Genomic DNA, 9,796 nt, shown 5'->3' on the forward strand with positions numbered 1-9,796 from the left:
CTCATGCCTCCATGGAATAATCCTCCAATAGAATTTGCTGTACGGTCACTGAAAGGGGCCATTATTTCCCAATGAGACTTTGGTATGACTTGTGGTTGGTTGGTTTCATCCCCAGGGAAATAGTATAAATGTACATAGGAATATATTAAATAAAACTACTTGAACTCTGCGCTGAAAAACAGGTTTCATCTCACACTCTTTTTGAAATGGCAATGCTGACAATTTGATCACATCAAAACCCTGGATGTAAAAATGTCCCAATACCTTGGCTTTGTTAAAGCTTGGTATATACAGTATCAATATACTTTGTGTTCCTCCAAAGTTTGACAGTTTTATTTACCAATTCTCTGTGTTTACATATACAGTGTATAAAAAGTAAGTATGAAGAACAGAAATTAAATGGGTGGTTTCTTGTCTCTAAATTATTTTAATGGCGGGTGTAAGATTAGGTTTTAAATCTGTAACTGAAATAGTAAATACCCGATGCACACAGCAATGGTCAAGGATAATTATCTAAGAAAAATACTTTATTACATGGTAAAAAAGTAAATAGCATTACACAGTTGACTGTTTTTGGGGTCAGTTTGAATGCATGTTTAATTGAATTGAATATTAAACTGACAGTTGGCCATCATGGCCATTCTGAATTTCTGATACATTCAGAGAAATTCCAAAGTGAATTGTGATATAAGGATGGTGGTCAACTAAAATACAAATTTAATTTGATTACATTTAATTTGAGCAATTAAACAAAAAATGTGGCCAAAAATGATGTATATGATTGAGTCACACTCGCAGTACAGTACAATCATAGATAGGCACAGAAAGGGTTGATTTTCATTTTGGAGACATGTAGGGATCCTGTCATGTAAAAATGAGGCACAGCACAACTAACTGGAGACCTAATTCTTCTGTCCTATCTATACAGAATAGTATAGATGTCTCCTTCCTACCGTAGCCTTTACATTAGGGGGAGACCCTCTACCTGTTCAGTCCTAGTTTCTTCTGAAAGGAGTTTCCGTCTCCCTTTGTGGCTTGCTGTAACAAGAGAGGAGGGCAAGTGTTAGGTAGACATTTTTATAGGTAGAGGACAATGCTTTAACCCCCTAAAAGCACACATAGCTGCATGGTCTTTGGTGGTTTTCCATTTACCTTGTTGATGTCTTTGTGTCTCTCTTTACTGACAATCTCCTCAATGATCTCTCCCTCTCCCCTTATCAGCCTGAAAAACAAAAACAGAGGGAATAAAAACCAGCACACACCCATATAGGAATAGAGATTGAAACTACCAAACCATAGATGCCATGGGGACACTGTTGTATATAGCGTTGGTGTACCTGGTGCGTCCACTCTCAGGGTCTACCACCCTGCGGATGACACTCTGCTTGGCCTCATACTCCTCCTTTGTTAAGGGTCTCTTGGTGGATAGCCTGGCTTTCTGCTCATCTGTCATTGCTACAGAATGGACAAAAACAAAACATCCATCCATCTGCTCAGCTTTATATCTGGTTTCATCTTCCATTCTTTGTTTAGCTAGTTAACAAATAAACATTAGCTATTGATGACATATAACAAAATATGAGACCAACATACCTGGTCCATGATCTTCTGTGCAATCATCACTCTGCCACAACTCCAGGAAGGGCTGGGGGGTGCTGCCTACAGGCTGAGGGGGGGCGGGAGGGGGCATCAAATCTACAAGCAGGGATGCTCTTCTTTCTTCCAATTTCTTTATCTTCTTCTTTTTCTTCTTCTCCAATTTCATCTCTTTCTTCAACTTTCTTTTCTTCTTCTTTAACTTCTTCTTGAATTTTCTCCTTTTCCTTTCCTTCCTCTTGGACTTTTCATCACTTGATGAGGAGGATGAGGAGGATGAAGAAGAGCTTGACGATGAAGATGAGGAACTTCTTTTTTTCATGTTTTTCTTCCCTTTCCGATCTGAAGCAGACAAATGTATACATTGTAAAATTGATAGACATACAAAGATATTTCATTATCTTATTCTGACATTAGATATCTGTATGTGAGGATGTGAAGTGCTACACATACGTGTGTAACGTTAGCTATCTACTACTACGTGTGATTTAATAATTGAGTCAATAAAACCTTGGCTCTTGCTGAGGGAACGTGAGGCTTTCTTTGAAGGGGTCGGACTCGCACTGCTGCTGGACGATGAGGAAGATGAAGATGAGGAATGTCTTCGCTTTTTCTTCTTGGACAATTTTTTCTCTCCGACTTGTCTGCTCGTGCTCTTGGTCTTATCCGCGGAACTGTCGCGCGATCTACTGCGCTCCATAGTCGAAAGTGTACGCTGTGTATGCTAGGGTAATCAATTCATCGTATTCCTTTAAAACTTTACTGAAGATTCTGTAAATCAATGTAGAAATACTTTGCTAACTACAGCTGAAAGAAAGTGGCGACAAAAGATGTCCACCCCCGATAAATAGGTTGTGCAGCTGTTTTTATTCCCCCGTGCATTTCCGGATCGTTAGGAAGTGTGTCCGCTTCACATTGTTGTCCTCTTGCACACTGATCATATACTTTCATGGGCCGCCTATCATATTGGCAATTAATTACTTGAATAAAAAAATTTATTTTATGAGACTGATATAAAATCAAGATGTATATCATACTCAAAACTATGTATCACCTCTGAGGGTTAAATGTATTGCATTGTGATATTTTATATAATTCCTATACAAATATAACTAGAGTAACCTAATCTTTACAATGGAAATTATATATCATAGTAAGATTGATGTGTCTGTTGCAGAGCTATGCTATAAACACCTGTTCATCCAAATAAACAAACATGAAGACCATCCATTTGCAATAACATTTTATTTCAAAATAATTTTTACAAAGGCATTTTTGAAAACAAATGTTAATGTTATGGTGTTTAACAGACTTGTTGCTGACATTTCATAACTAGCCCTTAACCCTCTTAGCTCACAGTGCTTGTGTGACCTAAAGCAGGAATGGCCTTTTATTTATTTTCTACTTACTGTTGCGAGTTAGAATAGTAAAATGCACATTGTATGACTTGGACTAAAATAGGTGCCGGTTCATTTTGGGTGCCGGTACTGTTTATATTTAGGAGCAGGAGCTCCACAATAGTTTTGAGCTAATATTCTAAGAGGAACAGGAGCTTAAGCAGTATAACATTTAAGGTGTCAGTGCTCAGCTCTGGTGAGCTCCTGCCCAAGTCAAGCACTGAGAATACACAAGGTACATTTTGAAATTTGGTTGTGCATCAGCAGTTCCCTTATGTCAGTAACTGATAGTCAGTGAAGTTAGTCAGTGAAGTCATCTAAAATTGATTAGATAGCAAGCCATTAAACAAACTTAAGCAATCTAAACTTATCATCTTGGTGGTGGTTGGATGTGGGTACGCAGACTCGCAATCAAATGCGGCCCCTCGTGATGAGCAGATTTATTTGTGGCCCCCACCCCCATCAAAGTTGCCCATCCCTGATCTAAAGGGTATTGTAGAGATGGGAGATAGACAAAGCTGCCCATAGAATAAGGATGTTATAATTCATTTAATAGTATATCTATGTAACGGTCTATTTTTTGCTAATTGAAATTGACTGGTTCCCCTTGAAATTTTGTATGCTTTTGACATATTTGATAAATGAATGCATTGAAATAAATAAACACACGGGTAGTTCAAATTCACGTAAAACCAAAAGGTCTCATAAAAAGGACATGAGAAAAAATAAGTCTAGCAAAAAATAAATATGTAGTAGCTGCATGGGTGAGTTGTAACATTCTGAAATGGCGGGTAGAGGTTATGTAAGTGTAAGGTACCAGCAAACTTAAAGCTATCACATTTCCATCCATGTCTGTGTGCAAGGGAGTTTGCTGAGTTGCTCAGAGTTAAAAGGGGAGGGGTGGCGGGGATGGAATGTGTCACTGTTGACAGGGTTAGGCATGGCCTGTTATGAAGAGGCTACCATGCGGATCCTCTCAGAGGGAGTCAGCAGGAGGTTCTTAGCTGCCTTGATGGTGTTCTTCATAAGCATGGCCACTGTCATGGGTCCTACTCCTCCAGGCACTGGGGTAATGAAGCTAGCCTTTTGCCTCACACCTACAAAAGGAGAGATAAAGGGTGAGAAAATGTAGCAGAGAAAATGTGTGCAAGAACACAGTACATCTGAGGACTAATGCAAATTTAGACAAATTGCTGTCTAGATTAGAAACTTGTACCTTCAAAATCCACATCCCCTACAAGTCTGTCCTTGCCAGTCAGAGGGTCATGCACTCTGTTTATTCCAACATCAATGACGGCTGCTCCTTCTTTGATCATGTCTGCAGTGATGAGGTTTGGAATCCCTGAGATTAGGAGAGGATTTAGAGGGTAGTAAATGACCACACACCACACACACATGGTTGTAACAGTAATTTCTTCTAATTTTATATATTTTTTTAAATAATAAAAAAAACTATATATTGTACACAATAATGACAATCAATTACAGGTCAATGTCTACATTTTGCTCCCAGCGTTGATCAAAGCCCAGAACGTTTATATTCTTGATCTGATTGAGTTCTAATTTGCACCTGCCTCTTTGCGAACGAGTGGAATCATGAACAGTGGTTTCTTCGTTATGCTCGCCTGTGTCCCCCGGATAAGCCCTTTTTAGCAGCACATTCAGGACTCTTTCAAATGGCTAACTCCACCCTCTCACGGCACAGGCCGAGGGCGAGGTGAAACGAACTACCCCAGCTTGCGAGATGCCGGACAAAAGGCCATTTTAAAACCATCCTGCGACTCCTGCCGTCTCTACAGACATCCTCCAAACAAACACAAACCGACTCCCGGAGAATGAGTGCACAACTGCTAAAGTCTCTTATAGATATGTCAGACAGGTGGCTATCTGCCGGCAGAGACGTCTATTGCAGTAACGTTGAAGGGCTCTGGCTAGAATTACTTAGCCTGCTAGAAGGATGAAGTAAGAAGCTAACGTTAAACGGAGCCTACCTCAGCAGGAGCAAAAATACACTACTACTGTAAGTTCCCATAATAACTTTGCTTTACAGAGAGTAGGCTACTGAGACAGATAGTGATGTGGCGCTCACTGATGAGGCTGAGGCAGGCTGCAATGCATGCAGGAGGAAGCAGAGGAGACAGAGAGAGCGGAAGCAAGCAGAGAGAGGTTAGTACAGTGGTTCCCAAATGTGGGGTCGGGCCCCATGTTGGGTCCGTTGAGAACCTGTACTAATCTTTTCAAACAAGTTTGGAACTTATAAAAAAACAAGATATGCTTCAATATGAACATCTTCCATATAGGCCTAAATTAAAATGCAATCAAAATGCAAACAATATAGTTTAAAAAAGTATATATATAAAATGTGTGTGTTTCGTCGCTGATGCTACGCGTCAGTGTGAAACATTGCTCATATTTCCTCCCTTTCAGGAGTATAACATTACAATTGTATAGCTAATAGGCTATGTATTTTTTTGTAGATCGACTGAGGTGGTGATAGTGGCTGTGGTCATTTGCTGCTCTCCAAATAGCATTTACATTTTGTTTAACTGTATAGAAATGCAGTAAATGAGCGTCACCTTTCAAAGTCGGTTTACTAAGTACTCTCTGCCGGCAAACGCTACCTGTGTGTCCGTGCCTCAAGAGACCCACCCAGGACAAGCTACTCAAGAGATACAAAATAGCTCTATGAGCCAGCTAGTAGCTCTCAGTCACAAATGATAAACTTACAAATAAGCGAGAGACAGGTAGTAGACAAGGTAACGATATATCTTCAATAGGAGGAGATGATCCATACCTGCAGCAGCAACAACGATGTCTGCAATTCTTGTGTGCTGACGGAGCTGTTCCTTTGGTGTGTAACGGTGAGAGATGGTGACTGTGGCATCACCTGCAGAATCAAAAAATAAGTAAATGCGAGGGCCATGATCCACATATTCCATTTTCAACTTCATCATTTCAGCTTTAAGTGAAACCTCAGTATTATCTCTATTACCCATTGTTAATCTACTTTTACATAATGAATCATAATTAATTAATAATAATTGAAATGATATAGCATACACCCTATCACTGTAGCCCCTAAGTCATCCAGACTCACCCCCAGGCCTCTCATGACGCCCATCTGAATGCAGCAACATGGCAATGGGCATGCCCACATTCTTGGAGCGTCCCGCCACCACAACATTCTTCCCAAGGGTAGGAATTCCTGGGAAACGGGAATGAACAGTCAGTGACAGAGTTGTCATTTTGCCCCCATAACAGTCTAATTCCATTCATATAACAGAGGGAGGTGAGAGCTGCCCTCCCACTACCTCACCTGTGCGTTTGATGATTTCCCAGACTCCCCAAGGAGTGGCGGGCAGCATGGTGGACTGGTCCAGGCACATGCGGCCCACATTGACCACGTGGAAGCCATCCACATCCTTGCCAGGGAACACAGCATTACAGACACGCCGCTCGTCAATGTGTTCTGTGAGAAGACAGTGGGAATGATGTTAACAAGACAGTATGTAAATGGCTGTTCTACAGTAAATAGGCCAAAGGCCAAACCATTCAGGGATATGCAAGTATTAGCTATAAATATTAAAAACAACAGCTTCAAACGGTCATTCTTTGTTTGTCTACAAAAGGTTGTATAACTGTTTGCTCACCAAGAGCAATAACTCTCCTAACCAACTGCCCTTTCCAACACCATGCATCGTCTCCTCACCCTAAAGCCACTCCTTACCTGGCAGAGGCAGCTGCACCAGCAGGCCGTCCACCCTGTGGTCGGTGTTGAGTTTGTAGATCAGGTCCATGAGTTCCTCCTCAGAGATACAGGAGGGCTTCAGGATGGTCTCACTGCTGATACCTGCAGAGAAGAAAAAAAGAGGGAGGAATTATGAACCCATTCTATCCCAGATAAATATAAACAGTGACAGAGAGAGGGGCGGTGACCAGGAAGAAAGAGGGAATTGGAAAGCCACGTTCAACACTCATAGAATAGTTTCTTAGTCAAGTATGTCCAGTTGTGCAACAGAGTTCATCTCCAGCACAGGTAACATGTGTGTGTGTGTGTTTACATACCAACATCAGCTGCAGCTCGGGTCTTATTCAGGACGTAAGAGTGACTGGCTGCATGATCTCCTACAAGGACCACGCTCAGGTGGGGTCTCCGATTGCCAGTGGAGACCCACTGTTCAACATCGGCCCTGGCCTCCTCCCGGATCTGACGGGCCAACTTCCTGCCTGAGATGACCACTGCTTCCTGTCTGGAGAATCAAAGAGCAGTGAGGCAGATGTTAGAGGACAGAGGAACATGTAAACTGTCAGGAGAAGGTATACACTGGGGCTGGCACGTGATTTATAGTCCTGCAGACTAGTTGTCAATCCCAAAGTGAGTGTGTATGGCAGTCAGCCAGCAAGGAGTGCTGGTAGGCAACCATGTAGGGTTCCCCATAAGCTAGCGATGGCCAAGTACAGTCAAAACAAGTACAGGGCTCCTGGTGTTACCCATGCATGAGGAGTGTGGCGGCTAAAAATACCAATACATGAGTTACACTGTGGCCATGCTATTAAATAAACTTCTTGGAACCCCTGGCCTTCAGGCCAAGTTGTTGGCCTCGTTGTGGAGTGCAGAGCGGAGCAGGTGAAGATGAAACCTGAGTGCTGCTCACATTTCATTTTCAATGTGTTAAACTAGATAGCATCCCTTATGTAAAAGCATGCACACAGAGGAGTAATACCAGAGGAGTAATGAGCCGTCCATAGTGATGTAACCATCCCTTGATTCTACCACGAGTAATTAAACAACCACAGAAACATTCAGCTCTTCAATGGGGCCACGATAGCAAGTCCTGGAGGAGACCCCAGCAGGGCATGACATTTGACAACACCCCCACTGCCCAGCTTCCAATGTGTACACAAAGCATGAACATAATGTTTTTTCTTTGGTCTCCATAGGAGGACAACCTTGTTGTAAATGTGTTGAGTTTTCAGCAAACAGTTGACCACAGACCATGTTAATGATTAGTTAGTCTCTGACAGGATAAAGGACATAAGTTTTGCTACCTTTCCTCCCAGACTAGTTATCCTTCACACAGTGCCAGTACCATGATAGGGAAAGGACTGTCAGCAGACCCAAATAATCAATACTGTCAGCTCTGAACTAGAACCCTGAACTAGAACCCAAGCCATTTCCTAATTACCAATCAGCAAGTCTGTGCCAGCTCTGTTCCCAAGTATGGGCTTTGTCCTGAGTGTGAAATGTAAATAGAACAAACAATGCAACTTGTTTGGTGTTATGGTTTTATAAAGTAGGCTTTGCTCATCCGAAGTGATGATAGGAAACTGTTCTGAAAAAAAAACACTGTCCTATGTTGACCCTAACCTTCTACTCAATACAGTGCACCTTGAATGTGCACGCTCCAAATGAGACTCATCTGTGCTGGCTTAAAAGTGGCTAAATCAGTTGTGATGTTAGTCATGTGCATAGTCACAGTGCATACACAGGCGGTTTGTGTTTCTAGATGTCTGGAACATTAATTATCTTAAGGAACGTGCTGCTGCAAGGCATGCCTCAAATTAAACATGGAATTAATCAAATACATTTAGGCAGACAGTAGAAGGGGAAAAAATTGTCTGCAAAAGCTAGGTTTATATATATATATATATAGTTGTTTAAACACATTTGATATGTAAAACTACAGTCTGAATACTGATGCTTTAGTTGGTTTGTGACCCACATTGGTAACAACTGTCTGAATACTGATCACTTTAGTTGTTTGGTGACCCCCAATGGGAACTTGCCTGCCTTTATGCAAGTGCTCTGTGCGATTTCATCAGCCATGCAGCACTGCAATGATACCGGCATAACGTTAGGGGCGCATTACGACGATCATTGATTCAAGACCCCTCGTCGCTACAATGTATCGTTTAAAACGTTACATAATTGTCCTCAGTGCACAATCAGAAACGTTGTGTCCACAGAGACTTTAAGATGCCGGGATACAGTGACACATAGAAAACAAACATAAAGGAAAGTGCCATAGACAAGCAGAAAAGTAATACCTGGTAGGTTACCTTCAAAAAGAAGAGGGCGCATTTTTCATATAGAAAGCAACCTATCATAGTCCACCAAGACAGATAAATAACAATAATCTATTTTAAGTATATAGGATTACTAATACATACCTTGATGCTGACATATGTAGACTACACACTTGATGCTGCGATTGCTGGCATAATTTTCTCAGAGCTCTCAGCGTTGCCATGTTTACTGATCTAGTAGATAGGCTAAGTAATCCAACAATGAGAAAGGGGGAGAGAGAAGTGAGGGAGATTGAAAGATGAAGCAAGCCGAGTCTGTTAGACAGACCACCGTCTGTGAAAAAGATTGAGAAGACTCGAGATGTTTTAAAGGCTGAAGTCCCCCCGCCCGCATATTGTATATACGTCAGTTTCCAGGCAAAAGGGCCACACCTCTAAATGCAAAGCTGCCCAACCCGGTGGTGTAGTACTTTATTTTCCCTCACTCACTACCCTGGCGTATGTTCTGAAAAACTATCCTTGACTAGTTTGAGTTCACCACTGATAACAATAGAAAAGTAAAATCACATGTTTTATTGGTAATGCCCATTTGGTTTGGTTTACAATCGCCAAACGTATGGATTGCAATCGGCTTGTGACTGGTGAAAACATCCAAACGCAGGCACGTGGAGCCCATTGTCATTTAGCATGTACCTCTGAGGTGCATCCGGAAGTCATGAATTCTCTGACACTTAAATATTTTTTATAAATGCGTATGGCATGATGTGTAATTGCGT

General features: G+C 41.6%; 2 protein-coding genes across 2 annotated transcripts; both read right to left on the reverse strand.

The window, feature by feature from the left end:
• Nucleotides 1–498: 498 nt before the first annotated feature.
• arl6ip4 (ADP-ribosylation factor-like 6 interacting protein 4) lies at nucleotides 499–2,474 on the reverse strand. The gene is made up of 5 exons (XM_039013057.1): nucleotides 2,107–2,474; nucleotides 1,594–1,938; nucleotides 1,338–1,455; nucleotides 1,153–1,222; nucleotides 499–1,038 (listed from the first exon to the last, which is right to left on the reverse strand). The coding sequence occupies exons 1-5, from the start codon at nucleotides 2,294–2,296 to the stop codon at nucleotides 982–984; spliced, it is 780 nt and encodes a 259-aa protein (XP_038868985.1). The 5' UTR covers nucleotides 2,297–2,474; the 3' UTR covers nucleotides 499–981.
• A 350-nt stretch (nucleotides 2,475–2,824) lies between these two features.
• mthfd2 (methylenetetrahydrofolate dehydrogenase (NADP+ dependent) 2, methenyltetrahydrofolate cyclohydrolase) lies at nucleotides 2,825–9,391 on the reverse strand. The gene is made up of 8 exons (XM_039013058.1): nucleotides 9,165–9,391; nucleotides 7,059–7,243; nucleotides 6,721–6,843; nucleotides 6,310–6,462; nucleotides 6,091–6,198; nucleotides 5,788–5,880; nucleotides 4,210–4,335; nucleotides 2,825–4,090 (listed from the first exon to the last, which is right to left on the reverse strand). The coding sequence occupies exons 1-8, from the start codon at nucleotides 9,242–9,244 to the stop codon at nucleotides 3,942–3,944; spliced, it is 1,017 nt and encodes a 338-aa protein (XP_038868986.1). The 5' UTR covers nucleotides 9,245–9,391; the 3' UTR covers nucleotides 2,825–3,941.
• Nucleotides 9,392–9,796: the final 405 nt, after the last annotated feature.

The sequence above is a fragment of the Salvelinus namaycush genome, chromosome 18 (assembly GCF_016432855.1).
Source record: "Salvelinus namaycush isolate Seneca chromosome 18, SaNama_1.0, whole genome shotgun sequence".
NCBI classification, from domain to species: domain Eukaryota; kingdom Metazoa; phylum Chordata; class Actinopteri; order Salmoniformes; family Salmonidae; genus Salvelinus; species Salvelinus namaycush.

Bases quoted from the DNA above. Each gene is read 5' to 3' on its own strand.
- arl6ip4 (XM_039013057.1), bottom strand. From the start codon at position 2,296: ATGGAGCGCAGTAGATCGCGCGACAGTTCCGCGGATAAGACCAAGAGC. The intron at 1,456-1,593 runs GTATGTTGGTCT...TCCATTCTGTAG, and splicing joins CACAGAAGATCATGGACCAG to CAATGACAGATGAGCAGAAA. The intron at 1,039-1,152 runs GTAAATGGAAAA...CTCTTGTTACAG, and splicing joins GACACAAAGACATCAACAAG to CAAGCCACAAAGGGAGACGG.
- mthfd2 (XM_039013058.1), bottom strand. From the start codon at position 9,244: ATGGCAACGCTGAGAGCTCTGAGAAAATTATGCCAGCAATCGCAGCAT. The intron at 6,199-6,309 runs GTGAGGTAGTGG...CCCGTTTCCCAG, and splicing joins GGAAATCATCAAACGCACAG to GAATTCCTACCCTTGGGAAG. The intron at 4,336-5,787 runs GTATGGATCATC...TCCTAATCTCAG, and splicing joins CATCGTTGTTGCTGCTGCAG to GGATTCCAAACCTCATCACT.